Source organism: Schistocerca cancellata, chromosome 1, assembly GCF_023864275.1.
Source record: "Schistocerca cancellata isolate TAMUIC-IGC-003103 chromosome 1, iqSchCanc2.1, whole genome shotgun sequence".
NCBI lineage: Eukaryota > Metazoa > Arthropoda > Insecta > Orthoptera > Acrididae > Schistocerca > Schistocerca cancellata.
In genome coordinates, this window is record NC_064626.1 from 1,173,421,059 (window position 1) to 1,173,446,986 (window position 25,928).

Here is a 25,928-nt window from a genome sequence, read left to right on the forward strand (position 1 = left end):
AAATGGCTCTGAGCACTATGGGACTCAACTGCTGAGGTCATTAGTCCCCTAGAACTTAGAACTAATTAAACCTAACTAACCTAAGGACATCACAAACATCCATGCCCGAGGCAGGATTCGAACCTGCGACCGTAGCGGTCTTGCGGTTCCAGACTGCAGCGCCTTTAACCGCACGGCCACTTCGGCCGGCAAACTTTTCGTATTCGTAGGGCTAGTCGAATGTACTTTTCAGTGGCGGAAACGAAAGATGCCGTATTTCGATTTCTGTCACTTTTCGAGCCAGGGTCCGATATGTGTCACATGGATCGGATACTCACACAATATAAAATGCGATGTACATACGTTCATGTTAAACCTGTAAGTACAGCTATTACATGTGGTCAAGTGAATGCGATCTGTGTAATGTTTTACATCTACATAGCAATGTACATATATAGACTATGTTATTCCCTTTCCGGTCGGTATATTTCAATTTCAGGTGCTTGGTAGTAACGCGGAGTCGAAATTATTAATCACACCAATTAAATAAAGACATTAATACACAGTCTACAACGGACCGTGTTTTCGTTTGTAAAGTGTTTAGAAGCTTGAACCCACACACAAACAAAATGTCATCATTATTATTGCCTTAAAATCAGCAAAAGCCCCTAGCAAAAAAGGGTGACCTACTTGTTATGCTACAAAAGCTTCTGTTTTTGCAACGTACTAGGACGTGGCAGTGTTAACGAATACCGTTGCTGCCTTAAGAAATGGCTCAAATGGCTCTGAGCACTGTGGGACATAACTTCTAAGGTCATCAGTCCCCAAGAACTTAGAAATACTTAAACCTAACTAACCTAAGTACATCACGCACATCCATGCCCGAGGCAGGATTCGAACCTGCGACCGTAGCGGTCGCGCGGTTCCAGACTGTAGCGCCTAGAACCGCTCGGCCACTTCGGCCGGCGCTGCGTTAAGAGATCGACCATCTGTACCTGCACGATAAAAATCAGGTTTGTCTAATGCCGCTGTTGTTGTTGTGGTCTTCAGTCCTGAGACTGGTTTGATGCAGCTCTCCATGCTACTCTATCCTGTGCAAGCTTCTTCATCTCCCAGTATCTACTGCAACCTACATCCTTCTGAATCTGCTTAGTGTATTCATCTCTTGGTCTCCCTCTACGATTTTTACCCTCCACACTGCCCTCCAATGCTAAATTTGTGATCCCTTGATGCCTCAAAACATGTCCTACCAACCGATCCCTTCTTCTAGTCAAGTTGTGCCACAAACTTCTCTTCTCCCCAATCCTATTCAATACCTCCTCATTAGTTACGTGATCTACCCACCTTATCTTCAGCATTCTTCTGTAGCACCACACTTCGAAAGCTTCTATTCTCTTCTTGTCCAAACTAGTTATCGTCCATGTTTCACTTCCATACATGGCTACACTCCATACAAATACTTTCAGAAACGACTTCCTGACACTTAAATCTATACTCGATGTTAACAAATTCCTCTTCTTGAGAAACGCATTCCTTGCCATTGCCAGTCTACATTTTATATCTTCTCTACTTCGACCATCATCGGTTATTTTACTCCCTAAATAGCAAAACTCCTTTACTACTTTAAGTGTCTCATTTCCTAATCTAATTCCCTCAGCATCACCCGACTTAATCTGACTACATTCCATTATCCTCGTTTTGCTTTTGTTGATGTTCATCTTATATCCTCCTTTCAAGACACTGTCCATTCCGTTCAACTGCTCTTCCAAGTCCTTTGCTGTCTCTGACAGAATTACAATGTCATCGGCGAAACTCAAAGTTTTTACTTCTTCTCCATGAATTTTAATACCTACTCCGAATTTTTCTTTTGTTTCCTTTACTGCTTGCTCAATATGCAGATTGAATAACATTGGGGAGAGGCTACAACCCTGTCTTACTCCTTTCCCAACCACTGCTTCCCTTTCATGCCCCTCGACTCTTATAACTGCCATAACTGCCGCTACCAGTCATTAAACAAGCATAAATTCACGGTATGCGAATATTTTCATGTTTCATATCTCACTGCATGTTGCGAACTTCCGCATTTTTGTGGACATTTGAATGTGAGCCTAAACTCGAAAGATGTATCAGGGTAATGAAAATGTGAAGAAATACATGTAACATGAATTCATTTAATGACAACACGGGTGAAAGTCATATAACACATTACACACAAAAGACTACTGGAAGGATGTGACCTACAATATATCATAATGATCAAAGTAATGCACAAACTACGAATACATGTTTGAAAAGTTTGATGAATCGATTAATTTACCCCTTCAAATCCTTCATCCATCCCGAACACACAATTTTACACTTAAAACTTCAGTACTCGACAAAACGCGTCTGTTAACTACACTCAAGAACTTTTCTCCGCTAGGTGGCTCCATCGGCGCTGCTAAGAGAACCAGTCTTTCTCCGCAGAGTTGGCACTACTGCAGCCGACTGGCCAGGTGCTCATAGGGCAGTCTTGGCGTAAACTTCAAAGTGTGCGGTGCGAGTGTGCGCGCGTCGGCTGGCGGGAACAAATGAAACGGCGAAATGGACGAACCTTAAGTTTACTGTAATTACTTAATATTCGATACAATTCAAGCGGGAATGAAGACCAAACGAGGCAGAACGTCACAGAAGAATAACTATGCCGTTTATTCAGCGCGTTGTCGAGCCGATTTACCTGAGCCGGCAGATTTCCCACGAGGAAGAAATCGCGCCGGTGGTTACGGAACATGAACTGGAAGCAGTGACGAATAATACGCTCAGCAATGCGTTGCGACAGTTGGCTTCGCTAGTTGTTATAGCGAACGATATATTCGATGACCTCGCTAAACAGCTTCAAGATGTTTCCGAAAGGGCGGCCAAACTACGGACAAGGACTGACCTCGTCGAGGAGAAGGTGTCTACGTTCGATCCCAAAACTGTCACAGTCCGTGAGTACAATTAGAATCACATGTAGCGAGGGTACTTTCCTTGTAAGAAAGCTTTCATGGCATGTGAAAAGTTCCTGCGATGCTGAAGTGTTACGTACGTAAAATTGCGCGCGAATCTGTGTTTGGTACGTGAACTAAATACAACGCTTGTGGAGGTATTATAAATAGTTTTTAATTTTTGTAACCTCACTATAAATTCCTCGTAAAGACACCTCTTTTATTTTTCTTTCTAAGAAGCTGGAGAAAAACACAGTTCTTATAAAGAAATGTGTATTAAGAAAGATTAAATTTATTTTTACGTACCCAAAAAAGTAATTTTAATAATTCAAATGATACTTTTCGAAGTTCAAAATTTGGAACTAAATCATGTACTTTATAATACTGAACATACTGGTTATAAAATTCGATATTTTTAACGAATTTGTTTTCATTGTGAAAAATATCGAAGAGCAGTTTCAATCATGTGAATAATTAAAAATTGTGAATAGAGTAGTAGCTGTATTCCGATGATTGCAGAAACTGAAATAAAATAAAAACTTTATCATACGTACGTATTACTTAAAAAAGCTGTAGTGGATAAAATAAGTTTTTACAAAACGAACAGTAGAACTTTAAATGAGGACCTATGACCAGTTGAATTATGTTGTATCTGACACTAGAAATTGATAGAGGTATATGAGGCAGAATAATTTTAAAAATCACACTGAAGACAACACATAAACTGCCGAAATATATGTGCAAATAAAAGTCATGTATTGAATAAGGCGGAGATTTTCTCCAATTTCTTTTTACAAGCACTGAAATTAGGAAGAGCTACAATATGAACATCATGGTAGCAATTAAAGGAGAAATAGTCGACAAAGTGGTCCTGTCTCCGTACTTACTTATTTGTATGAAGTGCGGTACAATCAAAAGCGACATCAGTGGTATTGTATTCGATTTGCTCGTGATATAATAGTCCTAGCAATTTCTGAAAAGGACATATACTACGCCGGTATTTTATAAATATTATCTGATGTCTTGGACAACTACAAACTGAAAATAAACACGAACTTGACTAAAATAACGATGACAAATAAATCGATCACACAGAGGACATCAAACATTACGATAAAAAATATTGTAATAGTATATTAATGTCAGTAAATGAATTTTCCTGTCAGATAACAACAGAAGTATAATGATTAGTTAAAGAAAATCGCAATGATACAACAAGCCTTCATAAATTAGAAGAAAATCAGCGTGCAGCTATTAAACTGTTGCTTCTAGTTTCCATACTTCTCGAATGCCTTTTTAAGCTAGTGCCTCATACCCTTTAAGCGTTTGCTGATATAAAAACCACACCTTGAAAAACTCGCCACGAATGGCTAATTGGTTCAAATGGCTCTGAGCACTATGCGACTTAACTTTTGAGGTCATCAGTCGCCTAGAACTTAGAACTAATTAAACCTAACTAACCTAAGGACATCACACACATCCATGCCCGAGGCAGGATTCGAACCTGCGGTCACGCGGTTCCAGACTGAAGCGCCTTTAACCGCACGGCCACACCGGCCGGCTTGGCTAATTGGCCAATAGAATTATTATCTTTCGCGACCATGTCAGTCTGACGCAGTTATATGTGACTTTTAACATAACGGTGAATTTGAGAACTAACAGCGCCTACAAAAGCATGTAGATATTTTCGGGGTACTTTTACTGGCACACGTAGTAAGACGAAATTAAGCAAGGTGCAATAAGAACTCCAGATGTAAAGTCGACTGCCTTGAGAGCGAGAGGGAAGGTGACGTCACAGTGATTACCAGCCGCCTCGGCGGCAGACAGCCTGTGTGGGTGGTGATGCGTAGGATTTTGGTGACTAGTTTTCAGACTCAGGCACTTAGTGACTGGGTCTTCTTATCCTGGACTATCAACCGATTTGTATGAAGCATTTTCTTTACAGTTGTTTCCCATCTCTCTCTCTCTCTCTCTCTCTCTCTCTCTCTCTCTCTCTCTCCCTCTCTCCCTCTCCCTCTCCTCTCTCTTGGCTGTCTCATGTTATCATTTTCAGCCTAACTGACTCATCTACAAACAGTTCCCCTGTAAGGGATATTATTCGTATGTTTTCTACTGTTTTAAAGTGAAAGCAGAGATTGGTGTATGGTAATTTCCCATACCTACTCGCAACAATACAAGGGTCTACCAAGGACATCTTTCGTTAAATCGGGCGGAATGGCGCTGTTGAAGCACAGAAACGTGTTACCTTGACTCAGATCTTCAAGTGGACACATTAGGACAACAGCTATCCGCCTGCGTACGTTGTCCATTCGCATGCCTAGCTTAGTGAAACGAGACTCAGACGTACGGACCATGTGATCAGTTTACCGAAGTTTGTCTTGTATGATTGGCTCTTCATTGCTTGTAAGATTTGATTTTTATGGTCACTCATGTTACTGCACCGGTCTTGCCATTTTTTAATTTATTCTTCTCACACAGCGTCGACGATTTCTCTCCAAGCAGATTACATGCCTGCTACAGGGGCACAGGGCACATGAAAAATGTTAGGTGGCTCCGGATAGACTGTCTGAACAGCCTTTGTTTTAATGATATATAATTTGTGTAAAGTTGTCGTTCAAAATTGTTAAGGCTTTCGTGGCCACTTGTTGACAAACTGCCTATTGGCTTCTGTCTCGGGTTCTTCGGCCGACGTTCATCTCTGCTCCAGCGTGGGGAAGACCGACACATACATTAAGGACTCAGGACATTTCATTGAGAAGCTGAAGAAACTGAAACTTACACCAAACGACATCTTGGTCAGTTTTGATGTTGTTTCGTTATTTACGAAAGTGCCACTCAGTGACGCTCTGGAGCACATCGGTTCCATTTTCCCGCAGGACATCAGAAAGCTCTTCCATGCATGTCTCACCTCGAGCTATTTCACGTGGAATGGCGATTTCTACGAACAGCTAGAAGGCGTCGCCATGGGTAGTCCTCTCGTCCAGTGGTGGCCAACTTCTTCATGGAACAATTCGAAGCACAGGCACTGGACTCGGCGACTTGCAAACCTAAGGTGTGTGGTACAGGTACGTCGATGATACTTTCGTGGTGTGGAGCCATGGTCAAGAACAGCTCGGTGACTTCCTAAGACACTCGAACAGCCTCCATGCCAACATTACATTTACCATGGAAGTAGAAGAGAACTGCCATTTCTAGATGTGCTGGTCACAAGGGACGGCGAAAACCTGGGACACAGCGTGTATCGAAACCGACACACACGGACCGATACCTGCACAAACTGTCAAACCACCACCCGAGCTAGAAAAGAGGCATGATTAGTACGCTCGTAACGAGAGCAGGACGAATATGTGAGCCGCAACACCTCAAACGAGAAATGCAACACCTGGAAACTGTCCCGTGGAGCAATGGGTACTCCACAAATTATATTAGAAGTGTAACAGAGCCAAACACTCGGCGAAGTAAGGAACCAGAAAAAGAAATGTCGGGTACGGCCTTTCTGCCATACATTCGCAGAGTGACGAATAGAATCGGCCGTATATTGCTCAAACATGGCGTAAAGACGATTTTCAAACCGACAAGGAAGATCAAAGAGTGTCTTAGATCGGCGAAGGAGAAAAGAGACCCACTTGCAATGTCGGGAATATACCGTATACCATGCACATGCGGAAAAGTTTATGTCGGAATGACTGGACGATCCATCAACACCAGGATCAAAGAGCATAAGCGACATTGCAGGTTGGGGCAGGTGGAGAAATCGGCCGTGGCAGACCACGCACTGAATGAGACCGACCAGGTAATAAAATTCGCCGACACGGAAGTTCTGGCTGTAGAGAAGCATTATCACAAGCGCTTGTTCAGAGAAGCTGTAGAAATACAAAAACACGCGAACAGTTTCAACAAGAAAGAGGAAAGCCTTAAGGTAAACGGATCCTGGCTCCCCGTACTGCAGCGAACGACCGTCGCAGGTAGCAAGAGGATAACCGCACCGGAAATGACCGCAGAGAAGCCCTCGGACGTTGGCGCGCCAGGTACATATAGTCTGCGGCCGCGAGCTCGGCTCCAGTTCACCACCGACAACGGAGGGTGAAGCTTTGACAATGCCAGCCACTCGTGCTGGCGAAACGTCAGAAAAATCATTAGATGTGATGAACGTCGGCCGAAGAACCCGAGACAGAAGCCAATAGGCAGTTTGTCAAAGTTGTTGTTCATTGTCAGAAGGTCGTGCACGTGACTCATAAACAACAAATTAAAACTATCATTTCACTGTCCTTGTATTGCGATCAAACCAGAGTTACAGTGAACTATTACGGATCGCGTGATTCCTCAACTGTTTGTACGAGGTCTTAACGAAAAGAGTACGTTGCTTACCAAGAAGTGATTCTGATATGGCGCATCGGACTTTCTCGGCGAACTTGTTGAGTATACAGCTTTCGGAACTGCCACCGCATAACGTTGTGTAAATTCACTATCTTGGACATGTGTCACAGCAACTGTGAGTACCTTAAATTGATAAAATAAACAACCAGTCAGTTGCCAGAAGTTTGTTTAAACCTGACAGGTTCCTATACCACTATGAGTATCTTCTTCAGACGTTATATGCCCTTACACCGATTACCTTTAAACAGGAAACAGTAAATGTGAGACAGGTATGGTCGTTCAACAGATGCAAACATCGAACTGAGCAACAGCCATACCTGTCTGACTTTCACTGTTCAATGGACATTTTAATTATAGTTTACTGTATGTTACTTGAGCTGGTCAGCTCGGTATTCGTGTAACATGATTCAATGTAGCTAATGTTGCAAGACGTACCTCAGCTGAAAATATTCATAGTAGTATCGAAACCTCCGTAAAGATTAAGCAAATAATGGTTTGTTTTTTATTTTATCAGTTGTGTAAATTCTACAATTTTCCCTCCGGGAAACAAGTCGGTATCGTCAGGCGGCTGTTGTTGGTTACTACTAGCAACTAGCCAGTTGCTGCAGTGGAATTTACACGTTATGCAGCGACGGACTCGAGAACCGCGTATTCAAAACATTATCTTGTATGTCTGAGCTGTGGTGCCTCAAAGGTTGAGAGCGAAGGGGAAGATGTAGTATACAAGAACTCGAGTAAAACATTCCATATGACATGTCAAATTTTTGTTACTGAAATATAAATGGTTTTGTGGTGTAGCAGGCAGGCCACTAGACTTAGGCTTTAGAGTTTCTGACTTCAGTCCTAGAGAGGGGTGGGGATTTTTCCTCGTTCCACTCTCTCCAGTGCCGCCGCAGGTCCAGTCAGCCTGCTATGAAGTAAGTTGCAGGGATGTTTCCCGCAGCTGGTTCGATGGTCGCGCTGCCCCCCCCCCCCCCCCCCTCCTCTCTAGCCCCGCGACGACGAAATGCTATATTCTACCTAGTCAGACTATTAGCCCGAATACAGACTTTTCCCCATTACTTTTTTTTAACTGAAATGCAACTGGATACGGTGGTAAGCGCTTATTTCGAGTATTGGTACTCCAGTTATCATGAATGTATTTATCGATTACCATTCTTTAAGTTCAAGTTGTAAAGCTGTGCTTGAGTTCACACAAATAAATTTTACACTTGTGATTGTAATTTGTTACGCAATCCTGATGTATAGTTTGTGCTTGCTATATGAATTCACAGCTGTTGACTAAGCAGATTTGGTATTTGTGCACAGCATTTCTAACGGTGACGATACTGCTGCTTATAGAGAACACTGGAGGCGATTTCCTAACCACAGAGTACCCGATTCAAGTGTGTTGTGTTTCCATTACCCTGTGAGAGACTGCGCTGTGCTGAGCAATCATGTCTTACCTCAACGTGCAGATGAAGAATGTGGATGAAACAGAAGATATTAGTCAGTAATCCTTCAAAAAGCACACTCAGAACCCATGAATAATTTTTACTGACGAAGACACTTGTAATTCTGGCGATATCAGGAAAACTCGTAACTCACTTCGATGATCCAACGGAAACCCATATGCCCTGTGGAGACATTTTCAAGAAGGCTTTTCTGTAAATGTGTGACGTGTGGTATGACAGTCAATCGGTCAATTGGGCCTGTTGTGGTGAATGTCAGCAAGCACGCCGGTTATCAAACAGTTCAACAGCAGCAGCAGCAGCAGGTCGGCTGCCAATAACACTTGGCCGCAATGAAGTGTATCAAGCATAAAATGATTTGTTGAATTAACTATGTAACTCCATAAGATGATGATAAAAGTTTATTAAAAAAGAAAAAAATTGTCTCACTTTCGTGAAAACTTGCAAGCTTCCAAAATTTTTAGTTGGTGTGATGATTGGCACCTGGTCGTTAATGTAAAAATGTAGAAAAATGTAAGTTAATGCGGCTGAGTAGGAAAACAAACCCACAGTGCTCGAATACTGCATTAGTAGTGTCCTGCTTGACACAGTCACGTCGTTTAAATAACGGAGCGTAACGTTGCGAAGCAATATAAAATGGGACGAGCGTGTGAGGACTCTGTTAGGGAAGGCAAAAAGTCCACTTCGGTTTATTGGAAAATTTTTAGGAAAGAGTGGTTCACTTGTGCAGGAGACCGCATGCAGGTGCGACCTATTTTTGAGTATTGTTCGATTTTTATCGGCAGGACACTTGGAAAATGTAATAGATCTACTAAGGAGACTGCCTACAATACGCTTGTCCGTCCTCTTTTAGAATACTGCTGCGCGTTGTGGGATCCTTACCAGGTAGGACTGACGGAGTAGATCGAAAAAGTTCATCGGGCGCTGATAACCTCATTGTTGTGCGCCCTAATACACTAATCATCATCGAAAAAGTTCAAAGAAAGGCAGCACGATTTTTACTATCGGGAAATGTGGGAGAGAGTGTCACAGAAATTATACAGGATTTGGACTGGACATCATTAAAAGACAAGCGTTTTTCGTTGCGACTGAATCTTCTCACGAAATTCCAATCACGAAATTTCTCTTCCGAATGCGACCTACATAGGGGGAAACGATCACCACGATAAAATAAGGGAAATCAGTTCGTACGCAAAGACATAGGTGTTCGTTCTTTCCGCGCGCTATACGCGATTGGAATAACAGAGAATTGTGAAAATGGTTCGATGAACCCTCTGCCAGGCACTTAAACGTGATTTGCAAAGTATCCGTGTAGATGTAGATCGGCACCAGGTCGGATTGAAAGAAGACATAGAAGCAGTTCAGAGGTGAGCTGCTAGATTTGTTACCGGTAGGTTCGATCAGCAAGCGTTTCGGATATACTTCGGGAGCTCAGTTGGGAATCTGTGGAGAGAAGACGACATTTATTTCGAGGAACAGTACTGAGAATGTTTAGAGAACCGGTATTTGAAGCTGACAGCAGAACTGTCCTATTGCCGCCAACATATAATACGTATAAGGCCGAGAAATTATGGCTCATACGGAGGCATGTAGATAGTCGTTTTTCCGTCGCTCTGCTGGCGAAAGGAACAGAAAAGCAAATGACAAGTTGTGATACAAGATACCCTCCAGCACACACCGTACGGTTGCTTTCTGAGTATGCAGATAGATGTAGATTCCAGAATGAGATTTTCACTCTGCAGCGGAGTGTGCGCTGATATGAAACTTCCTGGCAGATTAAAACTGTGTGCCGGACCGAGACTCGAACTCGGGAACTGTGCCTTTCGCGGGCAAGTGCTCTACCAACAGCTACCCAAGCACGACTCACGCCCCGTCCTCACAGCTTTACTTCCGCCAGTAGCTCGTCTCCTACCTTCCAAACTTTACAGAAGCTCTCCTGCGAACCTTGCAGGACTAGCACTTTGCTTAGCCACAGCCTGGGGGATGTTTCCAGAATGAGATTTTCACTCTGCAGCGGAGTGTGCGCTGATATGAAACTTGCTGACAGATTAATACTGTGTGCTGGACTGAGACTCGAACTCGGAGAGCTTCTGTAAACCTTGGAACGTAGGAGACGAGGTACTGGCGGAAGTAAAATTATGAGGAGGGGTCGTAGGTAGCCCAGTTGGTATAGCACTTGCCCGCGAAAGGCAAAGGTCGCGAGTTCGAGTCTCGGTCCGGCACAGAGTTTTAATCTGCCAGGAAGTTTCAGATGTAGATTATTGGAAGAGATTCTTTAGTCTAACGGATGAGTATGTTCTTTGAGCATGATGGGGCCTCCCACATTTTTAGTAGTCAGGTGACACATCATCTAAATGAAACGATGGCCAGACGTGGATCGGCGGAAGTGATAACATTCTTTGGCGACCAAGGCCCCCGAACCTTATCCCCTTCGGATTTTTGGTTACAGAGCGGTTGAAACGCGTAGTCTACAAAGAAAAAGTAAAAGCAAGAGGCGAATTGATCATTCGTATTATGGCTAGTGCTGCCCTCATGAATGAGAGCCAAGACGACCTTAAGAGCTACACACGGTGTTGTCAAGATAACTGGAAAGTGGATTGAAGTCGCAGGCTGAAAATAGGAAAATCAGGTTTGAAGTTGAAGGTTTGCTTCTGCTTAAGGCCTGTACTGACGCCCCAGTCACCTCGTCCACAGCGCGAACCCTTAAAAACTGTTTCCGCGAACGAATCGTGTCCTCTAGGAATGGTGGCAGCCCGCATATTCGGTTTTTCTTGCAAATAAGGGAAACGTGAAGGGATAGAAGCCGCTTGAGCGGCCGCGCGACGTTTCGCCGCTCCTCGAGGCAAAAAGGGCAGGACGCCAGGGAGGCAGCCGTGCGTCGCCGGAACGTCCGTCCTTGGACGCGGTGCGGTGGGAGACGGCCCGGCAGCCGCGCCGTGGCTAATCCGCCGGATTACCGCGGGGACCGCGGCCCGCGTGACGGAATGCGGCCTGCAGCGGGGGCGGTCGCGGCCGCGGTGGAGACTGCCGGCGCCGGCCCGGCGCCATGCGTGCCTCGCGCGTGTGTGCGTACACGCACTGCGCAGGCCAGGCTGCGTGCCGCGGTCGGGTGGCCCTCGCCTCGGACCTGGCCGTGCGGCGAGCCGGGGGGCGCCCTGCGTATGCAATATGTAGAGACAGGAGAATTTCACATACACGATAACTTGAAATGGGCTGTCATTAAAGAAGTCATGCAAAAAACAGTGAGAATAGTCTTCCTCTCTATACATATACTCAAGCGCCAAAGAAACTGGTATCGGCATGCGTATTCAAATACAGAGACGGGGAAACAGGCAGAATACGGCGCTGCGGTCGGCAACGCCTATATAAGGCAAAAAGTGTCTGGCGCAGTTGTTAGATCAGTTACTGCCGCTACAATGGAAGGTTATCAAGATTTAAGTGAGTTTGAACGTGGTGTTACAGTCAACAAGTGTCCGGTTGTTGATCGGTTACTGCTCCTACAGTGGCAGGTTATCAAGACTTAAGATGGGACACAGCATCTCCGAGGCAGCGGTGAAGTGGAGATTTTCCCTTACAGCCATTTCACGAGAGTACCGTGAGTATCAGGAATACGGTAAGACATCAAATCTCCGACGTCGCCGCGGCCGGAAGAAGATCCTGCGAGAACGGGACCAATGGCGACTGAAGAGAATCGTTCAACGTGACAGAAGTGCATCCCTTCTGCAGATTGCTGCAGATGTCAATGCTGGGCCGTCAACAAGTGTTAGCGTGCGAACCATTCAACGAGACATCATCGATATGGGCTTTCGGAGCCGAAGGATCACTCGTGTACCCTTGATGAATGCACGACAGAAAGCTTTACGCCTCGCCTGGCCCCATGATGATGACTGGAAGCGTATTTTTTGATCGGACGAGTCTCGTTTCAAATTGCATCGAGCGGATGGACGTGTACGGGTATGGGGACAACCTCACGAATCCATGGAACCTGCATTTCAACAGAGGACTGTTCACGCTGGTGGAGGCTCTGTAATGGTGTGGAGCGTGTGCAGTTGGAGTGATGCGGGACTCCTGATACGTCTAGATACGACTCTGATAGATGACACGTACGTAACCATCCTGTCTGATCAGCTGCATTCATTCATGTCCATTGTGCATTCCGACGGACTTGGGCAATTCCAGTAGGACAGTGCGACACCCCCTAGACCCAGACGTGCTACAGAGTGGCTCCAGGAACACTCTTCTCAGTTTAAACGCTTCCGCTGGCCACCGAACTCCCTAAACATGGACATTATATATCTGGGACGTCTTGCAACGTGCTGTTCAGAAGAGATCTTCGCCCCCTCGTACCCTTAAGGATTTAGCGACAGCCCTGCAGGATTTATGGTGTCAATTCCCTCCTTCCCTCCAGCACAACTTCAGACATTAGTCGTGTCAATGCCAGGCCCTGTTGCGGCAATTCTGCGTGCTCGCGGGGGCCCTGCATGGTATTAGACAGGTTTACCAGTTTCTTTGCCTCTTCTGTGCAAAAGGCAGTGTCCTGACTGACTGAGTCATCATCGCCCACCCGAAACAGCTATGGACACAAGCTTGAAATTTTAGTAGGCGTGGATCTTATCTGTAGGCGTCGTTTAAGAAGGGATTTTTCTAAATTCCAGCCCTAAGGGGGGTGAAATAGGAGACGAAGTTTTTTTTTTTTTTTTTTTTTTGGAATCACGCTATTAAGGCAATTTTTGAACTAGATCTACGAAAACTGGTATTTGGTTTCTCTGTCAGAAAATAAAAAAAACACGTTTTCACCATTTTTTTTGAAATTGAACCACTAAGGGGGTACAATAGCGAGTGAAATGTTTTTGAAAACAAATAATTACTAAAGAACTACTAAAGGAGTTTTACGGCTACATCTATTACAATTGACATTTGACTTCTCGGTTAGAAATTAAAAAAAAAAACCTTTGTGTTTCAGTATTTCTGGAAATTCCATCCCTAAGGGAGCGCAATAGGGAATGAAACTTTTTAAGAAAATATTTCATTAATTTTTAAAGCTTAGTTTATGAAAATTGGCATTTCACCTCTCAGTTAGGTGTGAAGAAATATTTGTTAGGGGATGAAACTTGCTATGGAAATATCTCCACTAGAACGCAAAAGGCATGATTAACAAAAATTTTGGGCTCCAGCTACCAGAAACGCTTTTTGGTCAGAAGTACGTTGGGAAAAGACCATGTTTGTATGGTCTTAACTAGCGCGAAAAGCTTAGAAGGTGTCGCAATTTGTGACCAACACAAAAATTCGATTAAATAAAAACCAAATCAAAAAAAGAAATCTCTGCTGGCCATACAGTCTACGCGAGCGAAGCAGTGCGCGCTAAGCTAGTATTGAATAAATATTCAGACATTACGCCAGTCTGGCGGTTTCCAGAAACTATTGCGAAACTTGATTTTTTCCACGTTTGCTTTTTTTTACTCATCATCAGAATATTCAGTTTAAGTTCAGTCGTCCATTCCTATTCCCATTTCAAGTGGGATGCAGCTGATCTGTTCATCTCTACATATTTTGCTTTTGACACCGTGTTCGTTCCTTATTTCGCTATTTTTTATCCAATATTAGGAGTTTCATCTCTGTTGCATCAATCCTCTTCCTTTGACTGGCGGTTAGAGTTAAAGTCTCTGACCCATATAGTAGAAATGACACTGCCATCACGTGATAAAGTTTTAGTATTGTATCTTTTCTAACTTTTTCGAGGAGAATGCGATTTATAGTAGCTACCAACTGCTGGCACATGGAATGACTGTAATCTCTGTGTTCTTCAGTAATTTGGCAGACTGTAAAAATACTGTCTTAGCAAGGCCTTCCCATACGAAACCCATACTGTTCTTCGGTAAGAAACGTTTCCGACAGCACCTTTAATCTATTTGGATACGAGATATGTGCAAAACTAATAACAGAGTTCAGAAGACTAATACCTCAATAAATGTCACATTTTCTGCTGTCCCCTTTTTTAAAATAATAAGATATCAACGGCTGCTTGCTGTATTTCCAACAGGTATTTATAAAATTCAGTAGTTTTATGAGTAATGATTCCGAAGGATATTTAAATAATTGCACATTGACTTCCTGTTCCCCTCACGATTTTTTGTTTTTAGATGTTTTTAACACAACCTCTAGTTCTTCCATTGATATAAGATCAACATGATTGTCACTAAATGTAGGTTCTAATATTTGTACAGTTATCTAATGTTGGAACTGAATCTGGAGTTCTTCTCAGCGCTGAGGTACGCATGTAACCTTAAAATGACCATTTATGTCCCGCGTAGAGAACTACATCTACATTCCTACTCTGCAAACCACTATGAAGTCCATGGCAGAGGGTACGTTCCATTGTACCAGTTATTAGAGTTTCTTTCCATTCCATTCACGTGTCGAGCGCTGGAAGAATGATTATTTGAACATCTCCGTCCGTGCTGTAATTAATCTTGTCCTCATAATCTCTATGTGAACTATACGTCGGGGCTTGTAGTGTATTCCTAGAGTCATCATATAAAGTAGTTTCTTGAAACTTTGTCAGGAGACTTTCTCGGAATAGCTTACATTTGTCTTCAAGAGTCTTCCAGTTCAGTTCCTTCAGTACCTGTGACACTTTCTCACGGGTCAAACACACATGTGACCGTTTGTGCTGCCCTTCTCTGTCTCAAACAGACCTGTGGCCATTCGACCTGTCCTCCTCTCTATACACTCTGTTAGTCGTATTTGGTACGTGTCCCACACATTTGAGCAATATTCTAGAATGGGTCGCACGAGTGATTTCTTATCAATCTCCTATGTAGACTGATTGAACTTCCGCTGTATTCTACCAATAAATGGTTCCAATGGCTCTGAGCACTATGGGACTTTTGACATCTGAGGTCATCAGTCAACTAGAGCTTAGAACTACTTAATCCTGAACAGCAAGGATCCCTACACACTTCCCCAGGGCACGCCCGAAGTTGTTTCTGCATGTGACCATGACTGTCGATCTAAGGTAACATGCTGCTTCCTCCCTACCAAAAATTCCTTAATCCAGTCACAAACTTGACTCAATATGCCATATGACAGCAATTTTGACAATAAGCATAGCTGTTGTACTGAGTTAAGTGCTTTTCGTAAATCAAGAAATACTGCATCTCCCTGATTGCTTTGATCCAAAGCTTTCAGTATGTCACTTGATAAAAGTGTAAGTTGGGTTTCAGATAATCGACGTGTTCGCAATCCGTGTTGGTTAGCATGGAGAAGTTCATTCTGTTCGAGATACCTGTTAATTTTTGAGCTCAGAATACGATCTAAGATTCTACAAAAAATTGATGTCAAGGGTACTGGACGGTAGTTTTGTGGATCATTTTCACTAACCTTCTTGTAGACCAGTGTAAACTGTGTTTTCTTCCAATTACTGGGCCTAAGAATAAAATCAGTCGGTAACATTTATATCTGCAGATTTCCAATTCCCAGAGCATTTTATCCAACAAATCATAGCAAAAACGAAGCGTTTTGGAGAGTTTTTAATGCGGCACACCAACTCAACTTCATATTTTCGTAGTAGCCAAGTACTACAGCGAAACTTCTGCAACGTAATCGAAACAACCTTGGCAGCATGTGGGCGGGCGTTGTCCTCCAACAAAATGGTGACTCCCATCACCATTCCTCTGCGTTTGAACTTAATGGCTCGCTTCGGATTTTATAAAGTGTCCATGTACCACTGTGCGGTAATTGTGGCTCCGCGTTCCAGGAAGTCAGTGACCAGTGGGCCCTTGCAGTCAGAGAAAAAGGTCGTCATGATTTTCCCGGAGCTGGCTTGTTTCGACGACTCTACGGAAGTGTTGCACATCCTCCATGCCGATCTCTCCCCATGCGATTTCCATATTTTTGGAGCTCCGGTGAAACACATTCGTGGTAGTCGATTTGCCTCGAAGAAGTGCATGCTTGGGTAAAATCATGATTAAGTAGGCAACCGGAAACATTTTTCTATGAAGGCATTGACCGCCTTGTCTCACGATGGGACTATGTATGAAGTAATGGACAGATTATTTACACTACTGTTCTTTAAAATTGCTACACCAAGAAGAAATGCAGATGATAAACGGGTGTTCATTGAACAAATATATTATACTAGAAATGACATGTGATTACCTTTTCACGCAATTTGGGTGCATAGATCCTGAGAAATCAGTATCCAGAACAACCACCTCTGGCCGTAATAACGGCCTTGATACGCCTAGGCATTGAGTCAAACAGAGCTTGGATGGCGTGTACAGGTACAGCTGCCCATGCAGATTCAACACGATACCACAGTTCATCAAGAGTAGTGACTGGCGCATTGTGACGAGCCAGTTGCTCGACCACCATTGACCAGACGTTTTCAATTGGTGAGAGATCTGGAGAATGTGCTGGCCAGGGTGGCAGTCGAACATTTTCTGTATCCAGAAAGGCCCGTACAGGACCTGCAACATGCAGTCGTGCATTATCCTGCTGAAATGTAGGGTTTCGCAGGGATCGAATGAAGGGTAGAGCCACGGGTCGTGACACATCTGAAATGTAACGTCCACTGTTCAAAGTGCTGTCAATGCGAACAAGATATGACCGAGACGTGTAAGCAATGGCATCCCATACCATCACTGCGGGTGATACGCCAGTATGGCGTTGACGAATACACGCTTCCGATGTGCGTTCACCGCGATGTCGCCGAACACGGATGCGACCATCATGGTGCTGTAAACAGAACCTGAATTCATCCGAAAAAATGACGTTTTGCCATTCGTGCACCCAGGTTCGCCGTTGAGTACACCATTGCAGGCGCTCCTGTCTGTGATGCAGCGTCAAGAGTAACCGCAGCCATGGTCTCCGAGCTGATAGTCCATGCTGGTGCAAACGTCGTCGAACTGTTCGTGCAGCCATGCGGATAAGATGCCTGTCATCGCAACTGCTAGTGATACGAGGCCGTTGGGATCCAGCACGGCGTTCCGTATTACCCTCCAGAACCCACCGATTCCATATTCTGCTAATAGTCATTGGATCTCGACCAACGCGAGCAGCAATGTCGCGATACGATAAACCGTAATCGCGATAGGCTACAATCCGACCTTTATAAAAGTCGGAAACGTGATGGTACGCATTTCTCCTCCTTACACGTGGCATCACAACAACGTTTCACCAGGCAACGCCGGTCAACTGCTGTTGTATGAGAAATCGGTTGGAAACTTTCCCCATGTCAGCACGTTGTAGGTGTCGCCACCGGCGCCAACCTTGTGTGAATGCTCCGAAAAGCTAATCATTTGCATATCACAGCATCTTCTTGCTGTCGGTTAAATTTAGCGTCTGTAGTACGTCATCTTCGTGGTGTAGCAATTTTAATGGCCAATAGTGAACTTTTTTTTCCATCTTGACTGTCCCTTATACAGTTGTTGATGGCGTACCGATCCTCCTTGCCCCCCCCCCCCCCCCTCCCTTCTCTCTCTCTCTCTCTCTCTCTTACTACCTCCTTCTCTCACTGACTCACTGTACTCGACAGGAAAACAACCAGTAGTCGTACTGTCTACGGAATATATTTCACCTGTTCGGCATTTAGCCTCGTGGAATGTGCCTTGAGATTTCCGTAATGAAGGTGCCTACATGCGTGTCTTCGGTTTCCACAACCCCTTAAGTCCTATGAGCGTCGATATATTTCTGACGACGGTCTTGTGTACGCTTAATTATAAACTGCCGTATGATGATGTCGACCTAGGGAGCGCTCGGTCGCGGCGGTTGTCTGCGATTTCCCACGGCTGCCTGGAGCCGCTACGTGATGACACGCGGCAGAAGGCGGCATCGCAGTCGCCGGCCCCGTCCGTTCTGGCGCTGGCGCTGTCGAGTGGTTTTTGTGGCAACCGTGACGGCCTTCCGAGGATCTCTGTGAGCGGCGGCGGGGGGGGGGGGGGGGGGGGTGTTCTCACGCTGCATTGCGCCGAGAGCCCGCAGCACCCGGAGCCCAGGTAGAACCGGCTGCGCGGGCCGCCAGATTTCCATGCCGCCTGTCGCAGCGGCGCTGTCGGCGGGGTGACGGGCTCTTGCGCACGGAATTTAATATACACGCCGACGAGCGAGCAGGCAGCCGCGTGGGATGGGCGTAGTAGCGGCGCGGATGGAGGACGATCCCTGCCTGCAGCTTCGTGTGGAAAGTCAGCGAGCACTCGGGGGTACACCTGGTGGTGACAATCGCTTGTTGTCACATGTGTTGACGTACAGACACCAAGAGAGTGAGGAATGCAGAACACACTGTAGTCGTGCTCAAATCTTCTTACATATTTTATTGGCATCTTCTCGCCTTTTTTCCAAAAAAATGTTCAAATGTGTGTGAAATCTTATGGGACTTAACTGCTAAGGTCATCAGTCCCTAAGCTTACACACTACTTTACCTAAATTATCCTAAGGACAAACACACACACCCATGTCCCAAGGAGGACTCGAACCTCCACCGGGATCAGCCGCACAGGCCATGATTGCAGCGCCCCTGACCGCTCGGCTAATCCCGCGCGGCCCTTTTTTCCACATAGACGCCTTGTGTGTGGCATTAATTTCTATGGTAGGATATTCTTAATTAACTTTGTTGATCAATTGTGGATACGGGACAGTGGCCGGCCAAATATGTACGAAGGTAAATCGCCAAACAGCTGTCTGCTCTCAGGAGTTATTTTATTTGGACAACCAATCTCCGCATTTCAATAATGTCATCCTCAGGCTCCTATGCACTTCATAGATATACAATCAGATATATCGTTACCTGCATACTGGAGCCATCAATATACGTCGGCCGTAGTGGCCGAGCGGTTCTAGGCGCTTCAGTCTGGAACCGCGCTATAGCTACGGTCGCAGGTTCGAATCCTGCCTGGGGCATGGATGTGTGTGATGTCCTTAGGTTAGTTAGGTTTAAGTAGTTCTAAGTTCTAGGGGACTGACGATCTCAGATGTTAAGTCCCATAGTGCTCAGACCCATCTGAACCATAGATATCCATTAATTCGCCGCCGGCCGGGGTGGCCGTGCGGTTCTAGGCGCTACAGTCTGGAACCGCGTGACCGCTACGGTCGCAGGTTCGAATCCTGCTTCGGGCATGGATGTGTGTGATGTCCATAGGTTAGTTAGGTTTAAGTAGTTCTAAGTTCTAGGGGACTGATGACGTTAGAAGTTAAGTCCTATAGTGCTCAGAGCCATTTGAACCATTAACTCGACGCGCGGGGTAGCCGCGCGGTCTTAGGCCCCTTTCACGGCGCCATAGAACTTACCAGATATTCCCAAATTTCCGTGAGTTCGTTTTTGGAGTGTTTCCTTCTAAGACTTGTCAAAGCCGAATTCACGAAAACTGATGGCTCGACTGTGCAAGTAAAGATATGTCTGGTTCTCTACAGGGTGTTTCCGTAAGAGCCTGAAAAAATTAAGCAGGACGTAGAGCATGCTCCACTGAACAATTTGAGGTAGGGAACCTAGGGTCGGAGAAGCCAGCGTAAGGAGGTAATAGGAACAAAATCACGTTACTGTGTACTTTTTTAATTACTTTAGTTAACTGCAAATATCATCATTGACACAATGAACGAATTATTTGTACTGTATCTTACAAAAGTACTGAAACTGACGGCCATCAACCTCAATTCAAGCATGACATCGGCGAACAAGATTCTGACGTACCCTGACAAATATCCCTGTTGTGTTTCGAATCACATCGCAGGCAGCTACAATTCTGGCAACGAATTCCATTTCCATATCCACTGGGGTCTCAGACGCAAGTGACTTCAGATATCCCCATAGAAAGTAATCAAGCGGAATCAGGTCAGGTGACCTAGCAGGCCATGGAATAGGACCTCCCTTTCCAATCCAGCGACCAGAACATACTGCACTGGTACTGCTCCATCGTATTGTACTGTACGGCTCTGAATAGCATTGAGTAATGAATGGGTCTCTTATTGATTCATAGCACATTCTGTGATGGGACAATGTAAATACGACAGAGCCATAAGCAAAACATGCATCATGACTTCCTGGTAATTTGGCTCTTTCTCCTGTTTTTCTTGCAGGAAATAAAGAGCGTACATGTAAATAACCAGCACAGTACATGTAAACTTGTACCCATGTTAGTTGTAAATACGCTGGAAAACAGTAATGCTAAACAAAGCAATAGACAAGAATTAAAACTGTGCCGGACCGAGACTCGAACTTGGTAGAGCACTTGCCTGCGAAAGGCTGTAGGTCACGAGTTCGACTCTTGGTCCGGCACACAGTTTTAATCTGCCAGGAAGTTTCATTTCAGCGAACACTCCGCTGCAGAGTGAAAATTTCATTCTGGAAAGCAACAGACAAGTTTACATCCCTATCTCCTTAAGCTGGCTTTTGCCACCCCAGGTTCCATCTCAAATTGTTCAGTGGAGCATTCTCTATGTCCTTTTACAGTTTCGCACGTTCTTGCGGGAACACACAGTAGACACGAAGTGCATAGGGGCCTGAAGATGGCATCACTGAGATGCCGAAACTGGTTGTCTAAATAAAACATTTTCTCAAAACGTACGGCTGTTTGGCGATTTTCCTTGGTAAACTCTTTAATTATTGTCATAATATAGTCTTAAGCTTTGATGGGACGGGTCGTCGTGTTGGTATGTATTTATGAATTGTGAAAGATATGCTCTAAATACGTTATATGAACAAAAATCCGCAAAAGCATTTATTTCCATTAAAGAACACATACACATTTTCTACAATCTTTTATTGTGGAGCATTCGAAGAGGGGGGGGGGGGGGGGGGGGGGGGGGGAGGAAAGAGACACACCACTTCAAAGTCTAACACGAAATGTTGAAAATATTCTTCGTCAGCGTTGGTCCATGCACCAACCCGCCATGGTAATGATTTACGGATACTCAGCGCCATGTCACGGATTGCGCGGCCCCTCCCGCCGGAGGTTCGAGTCCACCCTCGGGCATGGGTGTATATCTTGATCTTAACATAAGTTAGTTTAAGCAGTGTGTAAGTCTAGGGACCAATGACCTTATCAGTTTGGCCCCTTAGGAATTCACACATATTTGAACGGATGGCGCCGGCCAGTGTGGCCGTGCGGTTCTAAGCGCTTCAGTTTAGAACCACGTGACCGCTACGGTCGCAGGTCGCAGGTTCGAATCCTGCCTCGGGCATGGTTGTGTGTGATGTCCTTAGGTTAGTTAGGTTTAAGTAGTTCTAAGTTCTAGGGGACTGCTGACCTTAGATGTTAAGTCCCATAGTGCTCAGAGCCATTTGAACTATTTTTTTGAACGGATGCACTGATGTTTCCTGGTCCGCCTCTGGCAAAACACAATTTTAAAATTAAAATTTAAAACAGTCTTGATCGAAATCTTGTTAAAATATTTTTTATTGGAGTGAGTGACCGGTTTCGACTCTATGAAAGAGTCATCTTCAGACTTCAGAGAGGTGGATGGACACAGCTAGAGGAGTTTTGTCAACCCTCGATGCTCGTGTAACAGCATTTACGACGGAACTCATCTGGCAGTGTCCATCCACCGCTCCGGAGTCTGAAGATGACTTTCAGAGAGTCGAAACCGGTCACTCACTCCAATAAAAAAATGTTTTAACAAGGTTGAGATCAAGACTGTTTTAAGTTTTAATTTTAACTACTTTTAAGATCGCTATGTTTTCAAAAATATCAAAAATCTTAAAACAGATTTTTGTTTTTTAACCCAAACATGTTTCACTGCAGTTGCAGCATCTTCAGTGGGCTTTTATTTTTCATCTGTTAAAGATAAAAGAATGTTCTTTACTGTTTGTATACATTTTTTTTTATTCCGATTTTGGCCGTCTAGGGACCGCGTTAAACAACTATTTTTCAATGTACATTTCTCCTATTGCGCTCCTCCTCTTTTCTCTTCTGCCAATATGTCTTCATCCTCTCTCTGTGCGGCTCCCTTCAGTCTTGTGTCCACACTGTTCCTCCAGTTCTTCTCTTCTTCACTTCAAATCCTTCGAAATGTTGAATTTTGTCTCTCATTAAGTCTCTGTTGGTTATATCATCTTCTCCTATACCCATCTCCTCTAAGTCTGCTTTGACTTCTTTGAACCAGGTAATTTGGGTTCTGGGGTTCTTATCAAAAAACATGAATATTTTCTTTGTCAGCCTTTCATCATTCATTCTTTTCACATGGGCGTAAAAGCTTACTCTTCTCTTCCTCATAGTATCTCCCACTTTCTCAATTTTGTCATACACTTCTCTATTACTTCTAAGCTTCCAAGTCCCATTCTCAAACCTCGGCCCTTTCTGAAGAAGAGAAATTTGTTAACATCGAGTATAGATTTAAGTGTCAGGAAGTCATTTCTGAAAGTATTTGTATGGAGTGTAGCCATGTATGGAAGTGAAACATGGACGATAAAGAGTTTGAACAAGAAGAGAATAGAAGCTTTCGAAATGTGGTGCTACAGAAGAATGCTGAAGATTAGATGGGTAGATCACATAACTAATGAGGAGGTATTGAATAGGATTGTGGAGAAGAGAAGTTTGTGGCACAACTTGACCAGAAGAAGGGATCGGTTGGTAGGACATGTTCTGAGGCATCAAGGGATCACCAATTTAGTGTTGGAGGGCAGCGTGGAGGGTAAAAATCGTAGAGGGAGACCAAGAGATGAATACACAAATCAGATTCAGAAGGATGTAGGTTGCAGTAGGTATTGGGAGATGAAGAAGCTTGCACAGGATAGAGTAGCATGGAGAGCTGCATCAAACCAGTCTCAGTACTGAAGACCACAACAACAACAACAGGTTAATTGTCCAGGTCTCCGTTCCATACAGAACCACACCCTCTAATAGCGATTTGTATATTAACTTTTTAGTTCTACTCATTACATTCCTACTCCATACGACTGAGTTAAGCATCCCAATGACCTTCCGTCCGTTACTAATTCTTTTATTAATTTCTGACTCTGATTTTCCCTCGATTTCTAAAATGGATTCCAAATTACAGGAAGCGTTTATCTTTTTGATTTTCTTTCCTTGAATGTATAGCTCATCTGAATCATTAGTCAAGTATTCTGTTTTTTGGTAATTAATCTTCAAACCCCAAGTTGTGTATGCTACTGGTAGTTGATTGTACATGTAGTTAGTATCGTCCCAATCTTGTACTACTTGATCATCAGCAAACAATAATGTAATAGCTTATAATAACATCGTATACCCTCTCAATACGTGAAATTTGTTGTGTTGGCAGAAGAGCGATCACCGTGTTACTAGTGGAGGCCGAAATGCACGCGTTTTAGCTCACGCAGGCTGGCGTGAGGAGGGAAGGACAATACTGACGTGCGGTCTGGAAAATGACAAGGAATTAGAATTCAGAAAGCGGACGTAGCTAGTTTGATACTTAACTTTAATCCATTAATGATGTACGTCGCTCTTGACGGTACATGAGTCACAATATTATCTGTTCAGAATTCATTCTAATTACTGAATATTGCGCCTTGCTAGCTCGTAGCAAATGACGTAGCTGAAGGCTATGCTAAACTGTCGTCTCTGCAAATGAGAGCGTATGTAGTCAGTGAACCATCGCTAGCAAAGTCGGCTGTACAACTGGGGCGAGTGCTAGGGAGTCTCTCTAGCGTAGACCTGCCGTGTGGCGGCGCTCGGTCTGCAATCACTGATAGTGGCGACACGCGGGTCCGACGTCTACTAACGGACCGCGGCCGATTTAAAGGCTACCACCTAGCAAGTGTGGAGTCTGGCGGTGACACCACAAAATTTCTCCCTGCTTCACGTATTTTTTCAGGCTAAAAGCACCCATACGACCAGCGCCTGTTTCCAATAGTTGCGTGCCAGGGCACATATACTCACTGTTACAATCTTCAATCTGATCAAGTTGAAACGAGCCGTCATCCTTCGCAGAAAACGAGCTGCGACACGGAAGTAACTTCGGTACCTGTGAGTCCGCTGTGTCAAGTGGTGGGCCACCTCTAGCGATGCCGGCCGTTAGCGAGGCCCCTGGGTCGCTGACTGGGACCGGCGCGGCGCGTCTGTTCTCACGGGCGACTTCCGTCGCAGAGGGCGGAGACTGGCGTCCCGGCGCTGGCGCCGCCAGACTCCCACTGCGCCATTGTGGGCGCGCTTTGTTTGCGGGCTCGCAGGCATATCGTCCGCTCCAAACAAGCCGCAGTGCGGCCGGGCGGTGGCGACACACCGACAATGGGCAGCGCTGAGCGCGAGAAATATGGCCCGCGGGCACTTGCTGTGTGCATCTTGCCGGGGGAGTTCTGCTGTCGCTGAACCCCGCGACCGGTCCAGCTGGAGAGTCGGCTGGGTATTGTTTAATCGGTCGTATTCATCTACAAGGCTCTTCTTCCACTCCATTCTGTTTCCTTCTGCCGCCAGGCACCCACTATGCCGATCTGTAGCAAGTACTCGTGCGTTCCTTCTCCCCACTTCATCTGCCGTCTACCTTATGGTCTTCTTCCACGGGGAGTAGAATTCACGTATTTCAAAGGCTATCATAGCGACATGACAAGTCCACACAAGCCGTTTGGCTCTCATCAAGTACACTACCGGCCATTAAAATTGCTTCAGCAAGAAGAAATGAAGATGATAAACGGGTGTTCATTGGACAAATATATTATACTAGAACTGACATGTGATTACATTATCACGCAATTTGGTGCATTAATCCTGAGAAATCGGTACCCAGAACAACCACCTCTGGCTGTAATAACGGTCTTGATATGCGTGGGTATTGAGTCAAACAGTGCTTGGATGGCAAGTACAGGTACAGCTGCCCACGCAGCTTCAACACGATACCACAGTTCATCAAGAGTAGTGACTGGCGTATTGTGACGAGTCAGTTGCTCGGCCACCATTGATCAGACGTTTTCAATTGGTGACAGATCTGGAAAGTGTGCTGGCCAGGGCAGCAGTCGAACATTTTCTGTATCAGGACCTGGAACATGCGTTCGTGCATTATCCTGCTGAAATGTAGGGTTTCGCAGGGATCGAATAAAGGGTAGAGCCACGGGTCGTAACACATCTGGAATGTAACGTCGACTGTTGAAAGTGCCGTCAATGCGAACAAGAGGTGACCGAGACGTGTAACCAATCGCACCCCATACCATCACACCGGGTGATACGCCAGTATGGCGATGACGAATACACGC

At 44.8% G+C, this 25,928-nt stretch overlaps 2 protein-coding genes across 2 annotated transcripts in view; one reads left to right on the forward strand and one right to left on the reverse strand.

Moving 5' to 3' along the window:
- LOC126094153 (transcription initiation factor TFIID subunit 13) overlaps positions 1-2,385 on the reverse strand; it is a 427,001-nt gene extending 424,616 nt beyond the window's left edge. The window contains exon 1 of the mRNA XM_049908775.1: positions 2,297-2,385. Coding sequence (XP_049764732.1) covers positions 2,297-2,317 — 21 coding nt within the window. The 5' untranslated portion in view covers positions 2,318-2,385. The remainder of the gene's footprint in view (positions 1-2,296) is intronic.
- A 119-nt stretch (positions 2,386-2,504) lies between these two features.
- Positions 2,505-25,928, forward strand: part of LOC126140405 (serine-rich adhesin for platelets) — a 517,162-nt gene continuing 493,738 nt past the window's right edge. Inside the window, exon 1 of the mRNA XM_049915236.1 lies at positions 2,505-2,948. Within this exon, the coding sequence (XP_049771193.1) occupies positions 2,660-2,948 (289 nt within the window). The 5' untranslated portion in view covers positions 2,505-2,659. The remainder of the gene's footprint in view (positions 2,949-25,928) is intronic.